A 15151-nucleotide genomic window follows, 5' to 3' on the forward strand; every position below is an offset into this window, starting at 1 on the left:
ACAGGGAGGAAGATTACTGTCTCAAAACTAACAGAAAGAGGACAGCTGGACTGTCATATGACTGCACTGCAAGGAAGGCCAAGCTTCACCTTGAAACCTCATGATCTCTATCTACTTTGACTCTCTGGGAATTGTGGGAATTACATTACATTATTAAAGAAAATGAAGAAAAAAAATAGACACGCAAACAGAACTGTGCTAATGAGGATTTCCATTTAGAGCCTTTTATATCACAGCAAGACTCAAGGTTGCAGGTCAACGTAATGAACGTCTTAAATGAATTGTGGAGGATGTATACGTGCATGCGTCTGTAACTCCCCTGCTTTGTGTCGTTTCTGTTCTACAGAGCAGAGCTGCCCAATCCCCATCCTTACAGTATGTTTTGCTCTAACTAGTCATAAGAATGTGCAGCGTAAACACTCTGCGAAATGTGTAAACCATGTCAGAGCAGGCGAGGCTGAGAATCTGTGACCATAGGATGAAAGAATCAGCTTGGTCCACACCAAAGAGCAAGGGAAGACAGGAGGAAAATTAAAGATCGCGGTAAACCCACTAATACTTTGCTTTCCTCACCCTTTTGGTATTAAGATTGCTCTTGATTCATTTGCTTGACATTTAGACTTTAACTGCATGTTGATGGGTCTTCGCTGACCAGAAATCTTTTCTATTTTTTTTAAGAAAAGTGCTTGAAGTGTCGAGTACTTGACTTTAATTACAAAACACTCAAAAAGCATCTCAAACCTAGAAACATAGTCGAGGGCTTTTGGGGATGTCGGCATTATAGATGGACCACTGGGACCAGAAAAGTTACTACTGGTCCTTGTGAAGGTGACATTTCTTCACTTTCACTTCTCCAAGTGTTTTATGGAATAGTAATGCTAGATTGAACATGTTCTGCCAACTTTCTGTTTAATCCAAGTCCATAATACTGCATTAAAGTTTCAATGGTTGACCAAAAATGTAGAAAAGATGATTACAGAACACAATGTAATGAAAATAAATGAGAAATTTAATTCATAATTTCTGAATATTTTTCTTCAATATTTTTAGGGGTCTGCCTTATTTGGAATTTATCTCAATTAATAATTAACTTGTAAAATGCAGTTGCTGAACAGCTCCATAAGGTGGTGCCATTTTCCAATTTGCTGCCCAAACAAGAGTTTTTAGTTGTACACAGACACTGACGAAGCGTATGTCGTAAAGGCCTCCTATTGTGTGGTAGAAGTTGAGTACTGGAGAACAAAGCGCTAGTGTAGAAATCTCCGTTTCTCCATTCTAAGATAGGAAGCTGTCCCATGCTAGATAAGCTAGCCGACTTTTGCTAGTTTTTCAACAGGCACCATCGCATATTACAGGCTTTGTACCCTCATGATTTAATTGTTTAATTGTTTTCTCCCTCAGTGTGGGAGGTTGTGCTGCACACATAAATGCCTTTGTGAATATATTGGTAATTAGCACATTTTCCAACGCTAGATATCAGAAAAGTGGCGTATCCGAGTACAGAAGCAGATACCTGTTGATATTCCTTTTTGGTCCTCCATGTCCCACTAGTGGGACCCACAGTTTAAAAACCACCACTAACTAACTTCACAACAAGAATATTTGAACATCAAGGCATTTCGGCTTCTGTGCTCTCAGCCAGAGCACTCAGCTCACATGTGAACGTACTGAAAAGAAACATGATGAATATAATGATTACTTTTTTTCCTGCTGCCCATCACCCTTTGTGGATTTTGCATGAACCTTAAGCTGAGTACGAGCAGTAGGCCTATCCTGAAAGAATACCCTCATCACTGTTAGTTAATAATAACTGAATTAAAACAAGTTTTTTTCAGGAAAATATACCAAATGAGCACACTATACATGTTTTTAAATAATTTGTCATTTTAGCCAAAGTATGTTAATAGCACAGGACTTGTCGGTAATGATTTCTGCATAACTCTAAATGAATTTGAAATTTGTTACAGCCACAAAAAGCTGAGATTGGGATCCAAGATTGATTCTCTGGGTTTGTCCCACTAAAAATATCCCAACACTGATTCTGTAAAAGCCTGCTTGCGTTTAAAAGATAATGTACTACTTTCATTTCCATGGTAAAAGTTGTTAACCCTCCCAAGGCAGGCGTTGCCGGTTTGCAACAGTTAAAAACTAACAAGCTGATTACCCCACATACATATTTTATGAGGTTTTTTTTACTCAGAAGTACCACTGCAGGACTTGGTTGTGCATTAGCAACAAAAGGTTTAATTTGAGCCTGAGAGGGTTGCATTTTTTGATATATACGTTTTTGCTTTATCCTTCCCTCGTATATCTGTTGGATTTTTTGTTTTCTGTGATCTAATAAAACTAATTTGCCATTTTTGGAAAGATTTAATTGTACAGTTTCTGGATATGTGGAGAAATGTCAGTTGTAAAGTGAATTATACATAATGCTGCAGCATGAGGAGAGGTGAAAAAACATCACATGTTGAGGGGAACAGATTTCCAGAAGAGGAAGGGGGATCGGGGACACTACAGCTTCTGGTCAGTCCATCTGGAAATGTCACAAAACATCTGTGATGGGATAACACTGGTGACCCACCCAGACTGCCTTTTCCTGGCTGATGCTCCAATCCAACTCCATCGGTCAACAAGAGACCAATTAAACAGAACGAGTGATTGCATCTGTTTCTTTAAGTTTCTATCTGGTCAGGGAAAATGTACTAAGCACACTTTTTGGTGTTGTATAAGGTTACAGTCGCACATTTTTACACCTCCAAGCTTCTTGGCACGATGTCTGCCATTTTCACTCTGCACATTCGTTAAAGTTGATTTTATGCCTCATTACGTTTGTTTCTGTTGAAATAAGCTCGCTCTGATTTTGATCTTTGGTTCTTGTGTTTTTGGCGGCAGCCCTTTGATAGCTGCGCATTCATAATTTCCCGACATGTTTTCTCAAGCTACTCTTGGAATTTAAACCAAGGTCATTTAAAAGAAAAACTGCCACAAGAAATGAATGTAGAACAAAACTATACAAGCAAGTTATGAGATGAGATGCATAAACAACAGAAAAAAGTTAAACTGTCCACAATAAAATGATAATGTTTTTAACCATATCGACTGTACTTCATGTTCTTACACTGAGCACCGCCCCAACGCTGTTCACAACCCTAACTCCTTATCTTTTCTCCATTCTTCCTGCAGTAAAGCACAAAATGAACGCTGTTAAACTGCAGTTGCGTGGCATGCCCGCACGCAACAGCTCACAGCTGGAGCAGCAGCTTCTCTCAGGATTCCTGGGAGGCCATCATTGACTCAAGTGCCCATAAAGTTACGGAATTGAGCCGGTGTCTCCCTCTCTCGCCTCCTTCCATGTGTCCTAATTTCCCCTTCCTGCTGTGTGTCTGGATGTCAGGAAAGGCTCAAATCCGCCACCGCAACAGCTGCTCCGGCGGCCTCTTGGCGTGCATACACACTTCGACGCACGCACGTACTCAGAAAAGTGTACGAGAAGCAGCAGCAGGGACTCATCCACCAAAAAGGCTGAATACGCCCATAGATGCGCGCCATTACACAAAGCTGCCCAGACCACAGATCCTACAATACACACGCCTCATCAGGCCATCATGTTAGTCCACGCACCCGCTAACAGCATCAGTATTTCTGGGAGGATTATGCGACTCATTTAACACCTGCCAACAGTGAAATCTGAAGTCTGAGGTGGTTTGATGGAAGGGAACAAGGTTATACAATGTACCCACGTGCACCTACTCCAACCCCAATTCAAATATTTTAAGTATGTTTTCACATTCATTTTAAACGAGTTGGGAATGTTTCTTGCATGCGCATTTTTCACAAAATACTAATTTACAGTACTCAAGTTCAGTACGTAAGAAGATTCTGGAGAGGGTATCTTTGCGCCCGGAGAGCTCTCACTTTTTCTTTTCTTTTTTTTTTTCTTCTTAGGTCTAACAGGTTTTAGTCTGCATGCGTATACAAACAACGGGCACGCACACACACGGAACGAGCAACAAGCAAAGAGGGAGAGCAGTGCGCACAGGCCACCTTTATTGTAGGAGTCATCCGTGACACATCAACTTTCACAGCCACTAACCGCGATCTGAGGAGCAATTAGCGCGTGGGTAATCCAGAGGCACATCGTTCTCGTGCGCATTCGGACAGATCCGCTGGTAAAACTCCCGCGTGTGACTAAACAACAGGAGCTCCAAACATTTGTATGCGTAAACCAACTTTGTAAATAGCCAACCTTCAAGTCTACCTGTTCCAAACTCCGAGGAAAACGTGCAACATACGTTACTTTGTCCATTCTGGGTAGTTTCCCTTTTTACTTGGTTTTACTGACCAAAGCTTAAAGTTAGAAGGTGAAATAGTCGGTGAACACAAAATAACACAGTTTTTTTTTTTTAACTAAATACGAAATCTTCAGCACATATTTAGACACGATTCTCTACCAAATTCAGGATTTCTGAAACTTTTTAAAGCCATTTGTACAAGTTGTAAATCCAGCAGCTCTAGAGCCGTTTACCTAATCCACTTCATAAGAAATCATCTGAGTCTGTTACCATCGTTTAAATAATGTTGAGCAAGTCGCACACTTTGGCTTATACCTGGTGTCAAAGAACCAAAGAGTTGTGCAGCGACAAAAATACTCCACTAAGTTCCCAGTTAAATGAAATCAGTTGTTCCTACCGTAATAAAGGTAACCATAGCATCGGCGGGTTAGTATCCAACAGAGTCGACATGAAGGTGATTAATTTTTACACTGAATCCTTCGGCGAAAACTTCCCACTTTGTGAGGGCTGCCGCTTGTCTGTGCGCCACACTAGTTCTGTGTGGACAAGATCAGGGTGTGCGTAATGCTCTCTCTCTCTCTCTCTCTCTCTCTCTCTCTCTCTCTCTCTCTCACACACACACACACACACACACTCGCTCTCTCTCTCTCTCTCTCTCTCTCTTTGGACAACATAATCTACGCCGCTCTTTCTGTTACAGGACAGATGGCTCTTGGCGCATGCAGCAGCAAAGAGCAAAGACCTGCATGCATCCATGCGGCCACTGTCTGTCAGCGAAGCAAGCCTACTGACATGAATTAGGACACAGAATTAGGAGCGTGTGAGTGTATGTGTGTGCGTGCCGCGCGCGTGTGATTAATGCTCTCTTTCAGTTTGTCTGTATGTAGTTCTGGCTTTTATTGGTCAAATTCTTCAAATCCTAAAACTAAGATTAAACTGCAGTCTGAGTAACAGTACAAGTTTTAGACAGAAAATTTCATTCAGATTGTTTTATAGTCTATACAAACTGGTAAATCATTGTAATTTGGGCAACATTAGTGTGTCAAACTTTTATTAGCAAGTTCCTAAAAAAATCTGACTCAGCTTCTTGTAAGAGTCAGTTTCAAGCACTTTATTTAATTTTAAAACACATCAGACTTTGCTAAAGTCCTGTCAGTCCTCACAGGAGAATTATTGTTGGCCGCCTGTCCAAGGTGTACCCCGCTTCTCATCCTGTGGCAGCTGGGATAGGCTCCTGACACCATGGATAACGGTATCGGGACACAATGCTTAATCTTGAAATTCAAGTGTTTTCAGTACCACTGCCACAGATTTATGAAATAAATCACCAGAGCTGCCAGTTTAGCTTACTGGCTTAGCATCACTCATATGTCCTGTGGCTAAAATGCAGTTTGAAGTTGACCTGTGGGCCTTCGCTGTGTGTTCTCCTGCTCTTTCTCCCCCTCTTTTCTCCACTGCTGACCTATCAAATAAAGGCAACAAGCCTAAAAGTAAAAATCACCAAACATCTAGCCATGCAGTCTGCCTTTACAAACATTTCTAAAGAAACAAATGGGCCGTTCTACAGAGCTCACTGAATTTGAACGTGGTACAGCATTAGCATGCCAGCTCTATAACAAGTCAGTTTACAAAGTTTCTTCCCTCATAGATATAGAATGATCAACTGTAAGTGCTATTATTTCAAAGTGGAACCTTTTGGAACCACAGGAGCTCACCCATGAAGTGGCAGACCACCACCAAGTTACAGAGTGCTGTAACACACACACCAAACCGCCAAACATCAATTCAAAAACTGTGTGCCAGGAGCTTCTAACTCTAAGTTCTTCTAACTAAGCACTAGTCATACATCACAAGAAGTCCCTTTTCTTCAGCATCATCACTGTAAAGCAGTCTGTAAATTTTTAATCAGAACGGTGGCAACACACATCTCCTGCAGGTCCCACAGGCCCCCCACGTGACATGAAAACTGTGTAATAATTATCCTGGACGGCAGTGAAATCATCAAATATGCACAAAGTTGGGTGATTTGGAAGAGTGACATGGATGGAGAGGCAGAGAAGTAGAAAATGAGTCAGTAGAGAAAAGAGAGGCTGATGAAAAATAGGAAAAGCACAAGTGAGGACAGGAGGTGAGAGGAAGAAAGGGTTGAGTGAAAGTAGAATCTATTGAAGAGGAATTATGTGAAAGTGGAGGAGAAGTAGATGAGGCACAGAGTGAAAAGTAACCTTGAGATATTTTCAGAAATGTCTGTCAGACATTTTTCTGTGATGTCGTAAAAGATCTTCATCTGACCTGCACGAATTATCCACTATTGCAGCAGGAGAGGAAGTTTCCATCCTCTCCTCTGTGTTAATGTTAGTTCACATTTGCTCATTATTATTATTATTATTATTATTAATGTTGTAATATTATTTCGTTATTGCTCCAAAAACAATTCAATTTATTTATTTCAATTCAATTTTATTTATCACAAATCACAACAACAGCAGCTTCAAGGGACTTTATATTGTAAGGTAGACACTTTATGAAGGGAGCACTCTTTAATCAAAGCATCAATTAAACTTGGGGGTCAATTAAGCAGCAGTATCAGTTTCAAGTTCCAAGGAGAAGAAACAACAGAGTTTTCATCCAGGTCATGGAACACTGGACCAGCTCTTTACCCTCTCAAGGACCTGCACTGGAGTTTGCATGTGTTTTGTGGACTTGGAGAAGGCAGTAGACCTTGTCCCTTGGAGTATCTATGAGAGGTACTTCGAGGTGTCTGGTTCTTAGGCAACCATTGCAAGAGTTTGCTTCGCATTGCCAACAGTAACTCGGACTTGTTCCAGTGGTTTTGGACTCGGCCATGGCTGCCCTTTCTCACCGATTCTGACCATAATTTTTATGGACAGAATTTTTAGGCATATCCATTTGGCACAAATCTTCCACTTGGGTGGTCTCAGAATTGTGTCTCTGTTTTTCGCAGATGATGTGGTTCTGTTGGCTTCACCAGGTGATAGCCTCCAGCTCGCACTGGAGTATTTCATAGCCAAATTTCAAGCAGTGGGAATGAGAATCAGCATCTCAGCCAGGAAAGGCTGGCATGCAATACATTGTCTTTTATATAAAGGTTGTTTTTTTTTTTTTGTTATTTTTGGGAGAACAGCTGTTACAAGTTACTCCCTAGCTTTGTTGTTTCTTCATGGATAGTTTCCAGAACAGCTTTTTATTTGTGGATGTGAATGTAATACTGGTGGTGAGAAAACGAGTGGGACAGTTTGTAAAAATTCTTAAATTTGTAGTTGAAAAAAAAAACAGACATGCTAGTCATTCACCCAGTGGGCATCCTCCAAGCTTGGAAAATATCCCCTTTCAACAGAAAACTGCTAAAAACTGCTGCATAATAAACCACAATGATGATGCTTCACAAAAAAGTCTAGCTGGTATGACACAATTCAATTCAATTCAATTTTATTTATATAGCACCAAATCACAACAACAGTTGCCTCAAGGCGCTTTATATTGTACAGTAGATCGTACAATAATAGATACAGAGAAAAACCCAACAATCATATGATCCCCTATGAGCAGCACTTTGGCGACAGTGGGAAGGAAAAACTCCCTTTTAACAGGAAGAAACCTCCGGCAGAACCAGGCTCAGGGAGGGGCGGGGCCATCTGCTGCGACCGGTTGGGGTCAGAGAAGGAAAACAGGATAAAGACATGCTGTGTCGGTTTCTGTCAGTGTTTGTATTGATAGCATATAGGCATATATGGGAATGATATTTGGGGATTCTAAATATCATGTTACTTTGGACCCCTGACTTCACTTTTACAATTCACATCTGCCAATTCAGTTTAATTCAGTTTTATTTATATGGCTCCAAATCGCCAACACTGGTTGCCTCAAGGTGCTTTTTATTGTGAGGTAAAGACCCCATAATAATACAAAGAAAAAAATTGTGTTAAATACATTAAAATTGGATTCAACAGAGCAAATAACAAAAGCTTGCAGTTTCCAATTTGTTTTACAGCCTTACAAAAGAAAAGCGGCCTTGTGTAAGGTTTGCACTCTTGGAGTGCTTCTTGTTTATAATGGAGCAGCAAGCTAGGCCAGAGGCTGCGGTTTGGGGAAGGCCTCCTTGAGGATTGGCAATAGCTCCTGAGCCTGGTAGATCCCCCTGAAGCCTTTGAGAGAGGCTGGATGCGGTCCAAGAGGACCTCCTATGTCCCAATCCTAACCTCTTTTCCTTGACCACAATAAAAAATGTCATGAAAGTCTTGGAAAACAATGATCCAGTGTATCCTATACTAAAGGAAGCACGGAAGCTCCCTTCCTTGGAACAGCTCTTAGTATGGCCACCACACAGATATTTCCGGGACATGTCTCTCAGTCAGGAATCTTCCTAAATTGGAACACACTTGCTGAAAACCGGAGAAAATGGAGGAGGAAGGCTGGGGCACTGATATGACAACAAATGGGTGTGTGAAAGCGGACTGTTTGGGGTGTGGTCTGTTTCCTAAAATTCACAAAATTATCTCCATCCACAAAACTAAGAACATAATCCATACTCATATAAGTTTTGTTCTACAGTGAAATTCCTTCAGGGAACATACATTTACAGTACTTCCGGTGGGAATTAGAGTCTGGGTGCTTTTCTTGCTGTCCCTGCTTTGCTTTTGTTTTGTCTGTCCTTCTTAAAGAAATACCATGATGCGTTTGTTGTTGTTTGGAGTGTGCTAGGGCATCAGCGAACAGTCCTGATCACCAATAGCAAACACTTCTCCTGTTGAAAAATATCAACAACAGGTAATAGATGGGACAGTGGTTTCATCACAGCCTTCTGGGTAACATGCCACCCTTTGCTTCATGGAAAATTAAACAGCAGTGCTGATGAATGCATTTATGGAAAGGGATGAATTCAGCACATGTAAGCTTATTTAAACAAAATAGGATGACAAACACGCACATAATTAACACAGACAGATGTCTGCAGGCGGACAGGGCAAACACAACATGAAAACGCATGAGGATGGAGAGCTGAAAGTAGTGTAAGGAGCAAGTTTGGGATAGGATGGAGGAAGAAAGCTAAATGACAGAAAGGAGGCAGTAAGGAAATTGAGCACAGAATGGAGAGAAGAGGAAAGGTGGAAAGGGAGCGAGGGCACTGAAGAGAAGGTGAAGAGAGTCACTGTAATACTGAGCTCTACAGCTTCCCAGACATGTAGAGAAATAAAACAGCAGAAGAAGACAGTGATGGCTTTAGGTTACCGGCACAAAATGTGTGTGTATACTAATCTTCATAAAACCTGTGGCTTTGACAAAGTGGAACACTTTGAACACAGACCCCACACTGAGTGTATTTGTGTTGACATAATGTCTCTGCTGACTGTGGTCTTGAGGGACAAGTGAAAAGAATGCATGTTTAGTGTGTAAGGTTGTGCAGTTTACAAAGAGCATGCCTCCATTATTCCCTGTAAAATACATGCTATTAAGGACTATAAAAGATAATATGTGTATGCGTTCATGGAAAATAACAGCAGAGAATCAAATTTGCCCCAGGTGTGGTTTTAATGTTTGTCTTTATGAAGACAGGTTATAGATGGCTAGATAGTGAAGGCACACAACAACCTGTGCTTGTTTTGGTTTGGGGGTTTTTTTGTTTGTTTTTTTGATTTAGTGCCATTTAGACTGTACAGGTCTGCACGGACCTCAATGGATATGCCTCCTCAAACCATAACTGAGCCAACAATTAAACCTGTCATGCTAAACAAGGCAGCACAACGTTCTCCACTGCTTCTGCAGACCCTTTCACATCTGTCACGTGTGCTCAGAGGGAACCTGGCAATTCTGATATTCTATGGCAAATGCCAACCAGGCTCCATGGTGCAAGGCAGTAAGCACAAGGCCCACCAGAGGATGTTGGATGTTGGTCTTTTTTGTTCACAGACATTCACACCAGTGACCTGCTGGAGGTAATTTTGTACCTCTGGCAGTGCTCATGCTGTTTTCACCTCGCACAAAACAGCAGGTACCAGTCCTGCTGATGAGTTAAGGACCTTCTACAGCCCTGTCCAGCTCTGCTAGAGTAACTGCATGTCTCCTGGAGTCTACTCCATGCTCTTGAGACTGTGCTGGGAGATACAGCAAACCTTCTTCCAGTATTGACACTGACCCTAGCAGAATGCAACACTTGTGAGAAAACACTCAGAAAAGATGATGAGGGGGAAAAAGTCAGCATCCTCCACCCGTAAAACCATTCCTGTTTTGGGGGTTGTCTTATTGCTGCTTCTCCTACTGCACCTGTTAATTTCATTTACACCACAGCAGCAGAAACTGATTAAAATCCTCCCCTGATACATAACTGACCAGATCAATATGCTAAAAGGATAAATGATTTGATGCTATACTCTGATTAAACAGTTTCTCTGTAATTTATATGAGCATACCATAAAAATCTTGAACATTGCAAGGTTGGGGGTGTCAGTGAATCAATTTCAATGCATTTTTTGTGTGACAGAACAGCAATTAGTACTATTCAGTATACACTAACTCACTGTGGTGCAGTGTTGGTCAAATTACTTGAAAAAAGTAATCAGTAACTAATTACTGATTACTTCCCCAAAAAAGTAATCCCGTTACTTTACTGATTACTTATTTTCAAAAGTAATTAATTACTTAGTTACTTAGTTACTTTTTAAAAGCACGATTTACAACCTGAATAGGTGATAAAGCGATAAATCTTTCAGCCCAATTCTACTTTTTCTACATAATCCATCATACATAAAGTAATCAAATGGAAAGGTCCCTTTTTAAAACTTGTTTTATTAGTTTTAATCTTTTAACTTTATGCATCAAGCAAAAATTTAATTATATGCAACATTCTCTGACTTAGAATGTTAAAATTAGTTTAACATTTAAACCTATTTTTTAGATTACCGTTTTTGCAATAGTAATCCCTTACTTTACTCGTTACTTGAAAAAAGTAATCGGATTACAGTAACGCGTTACAAGTAACGCGTTATAAGTAACTGCCCATCTCTGCTGTGGTGCTATTTGGTTTGGAGGTTCCGTGTCTCATTATGGCTCTAAGGACAAGTCCAGCTGTTGAAAAAGAAAGTACAGATGACTAGATCTGGGTCAGAAATGTCAGATGGCACACATCACAGTGACTTTGCACGGTCCTCAGTACCCGGTCTGCAGTAGTTTCACCTGCAGGGGCTATGCAAACAGCAGTTTTGATTGCTCATACCCTTCTTCTACACCTTTCCAAAGTAGAGTGTGTGAGGCTCAACAAGCCTCTTGTTAATACTTGACATAGATTATGGAATTAACTGTCTTAGGTAAATTTTATACTGTTGGAGCTTTAGATAGGATAAATTATGAGTAATTGTAAAGTGTCACAATTAATATCAATGTACTGATCACATGACTATGAGTGCTGGTATATTCCTTGTATTTGATTCCTCTTCATTACAGGGTGGGCCATTTATATGGATACACCGTAATAAAATGGGAATGGTTGGTGATATTAAAGTCCTGTTTGTGGCACATTAGTATATGTGAGGGGGCAAACTCCTCAAGATGGGTGGTGACCATGGTGGCCATTTAGAAGTCGGCCATCTTGGATACAACTTTTGTTTTTTCAATAGGAAGAGGGCCATGTGACACATCAAACTTATTGGCAATGTCACAGGACAAACAATGGTGTGCTTGGTTTCAACGTAACTTTATTCTTTCATGACTTATTTACAAGTTTCTCTTTGTTCACAGCCATTGACATGTCGAAGAGGTTAACACGTGAGGAGCAGATCAAAATTGTGTTGATATCTGGTGAACGCAATAACCGGGTCATTGCAGCAGATTTCAATGCAAGACACCCTACGAGACCACCCATCTCCCATGCTACAGTTAGCAAACTGCTTGCTAAGTTTTGTGAAACTGGTTCAGTGTTGGATTTGCCAAAATGTGGACGCAAGAAAACTGTCACTAATGAAGAAACATCAGTGGCTGTCCTAGCTTCATTCAGCAAGAGCCCACAGCGTAGCACTCGCCGCATGTCACTGGAGAATGGCATTAGTCGAACATCCCTTCGGCGGTATTTGCTACTCACAAATGGCACCCTTACAAACTCCAGCTACTGCAGCAACTCAACGAAAACAGAAATTGGAACAAGACCCTCAGTTCACGCAGAAGACTTTGTTCAGTGATGAGGCAAACTTTTATGTGAATGGTGAAGTTAACAAACAAAACCACCGCTATTGGTCTGACACTAGCCCACATTGGATGGATCCCTCCAAGACTGTTGGAACAACAAAAGTGATGGTTTGGTGTGGTATATGGGGTACAACGATAGTGGGTCCATTCTTCATCAATGGAAACCTCAAGGCCACTGGATATTTGAAATTGCTACATGATGATGTTTCCGTCTTTATGCACTGAAGCTGGCACGTTCCCTGAGTTTTTCCAGCAAGATGGTGCACCACCACATTATGGGTGCCAGGTCCGAGTATTCCTAGATGAACAGTTTCCTGGAAAGTGGATTGGTCGTTGTGGGCCAGTTGAATGGCCCCCAAGGTCTCCCGATTTGACCCTCTTAGACTTTTATCTTTGGGATCATCTGAAGGCAATTGTCTATGGTGTGAAGATACGAGATGTGCAGCACCTGAAACTACGGATACTGGATGCCAACAACTGCCACAACTGTGCAGAGATAGAAGAAAGCTTTACCTTTAAAGCTTGCTGCACCCTCATTCTTGGTACAGCTTCATGTTTTAGTTTCATTTTTAAAGTTGCTATGGTGCTGTTTACTGACTGTGATGTCAGTGAGTAAGCGGTTTGAATTTGCCACCCTTTATGTCAATACATCAGAAGTCTTTGGTGTGGTAAAGGAAATATGGACAAGAAAATATTTATTTAACTAGTTTTATTTTTTTCACACCATTCTAAACACAATAATTTCAATTTTTTAAATTAACAATTATGGGAAGGGCATGCTATGACTGGAGTGTGGACTCGCACGTCACCAAATGAGTCAAGATGGGTGAAAACCTCCTTGATCTGAACGGTAGTGTTCATAGCACATGAATGATGTACTCCATAAGGAAAAAGTCAAAGACTGGGAAGTCTAAGGGTTTAAAATAAAGACAGTAGGTACTCTGGAGCTTAAAGAGGAAGCAGCAAAATAACTGAGCAAGACATGTTTGCTTAGCCAAACCAAAATGAGTGGAAGTGAAGGCTTCCTTGATAAGGAATTTATTTAAAGGTTTAGAGCAGATAAGATGTTAAAGGTTTCAGTCCCTTTGCAGACAGTTTGTACAACAAGGAAATACTACTCCGTCAAGCTAAAGGTGAGGACCAGTAGCACTGTTCTTTGGGATAGTGTTGATTTCAAGTCCAAGCTCATTAACGCTGTAGAATTACAGTTTTTGGAGGGGTTTAGAGCTTCAGGCAGAGAAGATGAGGTAAGCGAGTTGCGGTTGGCGTGTACTGCACTTTGCTCACAAGCAAACTGCAATTAAAAGTTATTGGTGAGATTCCAATTTGTCATGCCTGCAGGGGTTAGCTGAGGAATTCAGGGTATACAGTTAAGTTGTGTTTTTTGTTGTCAGAGTATTGAACTGTGGATTTTGGTTTGCTGCATTCACACTGAAAGATTGAAAGATATCTGTTGCATTTATTAACTTGTACGATCACCAAATGACACACGGCTGCAAGCCAAATGGGAAATTCAGGAAGGCTGTACAAGGTTCCCCAATGAGTAGAATAAGCACAACAAGCATAACTGGCAGCATGCTCAGGATCCAGTTTAGCCAGAAGGTTCCACACATGGAAAGCACATGCTAACTATGTTTGTCCTGCTGTGCTACCCAAAGTTATCAGCAAATGAACCACTTCTTAAATTCTTCTGGGAAGATTACTAAACCTTTGGGAATCAAGAGCACTGGGAGGTAGAAGCGATTGGATGGCACTGATTACCACATGATGAAGTTAGCCAATAGAACAGAAAGCAGGGCATGGAGCTAAGGACCTGCCTTTTGTTCACTCATGCCATTTCCACCTTAATCCAAATACAAGACAGAGGCACTGAAATTTAGTTTGAGATGCTCACAGCATTTGGTGGGGTGGCTGTAGCTCAGGTGGTAGAGCAGGTCATCTACTGGTCGGAAGGTTGGTGGTTCGATTCCTGGCTTCCCCTAGTCTACATGCCAAATATCCTTGGGCAAGATACTAACCCCAAATTGCTCTCCGATGCATCCCTCGGAGTATGAATGTGTGTGAATGTTAGCTATAAAGCACTTGGAAAAATGTGCTTGTGCGAATGGGTGTGAATGCGCAAGTTGTGTAAAGCGCTTTGAGTGCTCAGATGAGTAGAAAAACGCTATATAAGAACCAGTCCATTTACCATTTAAAGATATTCATTTGTTTTTACAGAAATATAAAAAGAAAATCTTGGGAAATACACTTGCACCATAAAAGCACACATAAAAATACTTATATAACAATAAATAACTATATAAGTATCTAAATATATGTACCACAAATTTACCTTTCATATTAATTCACCTTTACATCATCATGGTCTGCCGTCTTTTTTTTTCCATCTTTAGTAATTGTAGACTTAACAACTTGAAAATCCAAACTCATAAAGCAAGCTTTAGTTTTTTAGTTCTTAAAGAAATACCATGATGATGATAATACGAGCAGAACACAACATCTTGCTCTGAGAGAGACAGAAGCAGGCAAAGTGAAGTGAATGAGGAATGTGAACACCAAGGAAGAAGAAGGGATTGTCAGGGGTTCCAGACGACAGAGGCAGAAGGTCAGACAAAAACGAAAGTAAATAAACCTGAGAAGAAAACAACAGTGATAATAGAGTT

At 40.8% G+C, this 15151-nt stretch overlaps 1 protein-coding gene across 1 annotated transcript in view; it reads right to left on the reverse strand.

Moving 5' to 3' along the window:
• Nucleotides 1-4818, reverse strand: part of ntf3 (neurotrophin 3) — a 37004-nt gene extending 32186 nt beyond the window's left edge. The window contains exon 1 of the mRNA XM_035914655.2: nucleotides 4690-4818. Within this exon, the coding sequence (XP_035770548.2) occupies nucleotides 4690-4707 (18 nt within the window). The 5' untranslated portion in view covers nucleotides 4708-4818. The remainder of the gene's footprint in view (nucleotides 1-4689) is intronic.
• Nucleotides 4819-15151: the final 10333 nt, after the last annotated feature.

The sequence above is a fragment of the Neolamprologus brichardi genome, chromosome 17, assembly GCF_056152115.1.
Source record: "Neolamprologus brichardi isolate AB-2024 chromosome 17, ASM5615211v1, whole genome shotgun sequence".
Taxonomy (NCBI): domain Eukaryota; kingdom Metazoa; phylum Chordata; class Actinopteri; order Cichliformes; family Cichlidae; genus Neolamprologus; species Neolamprologus brichardi.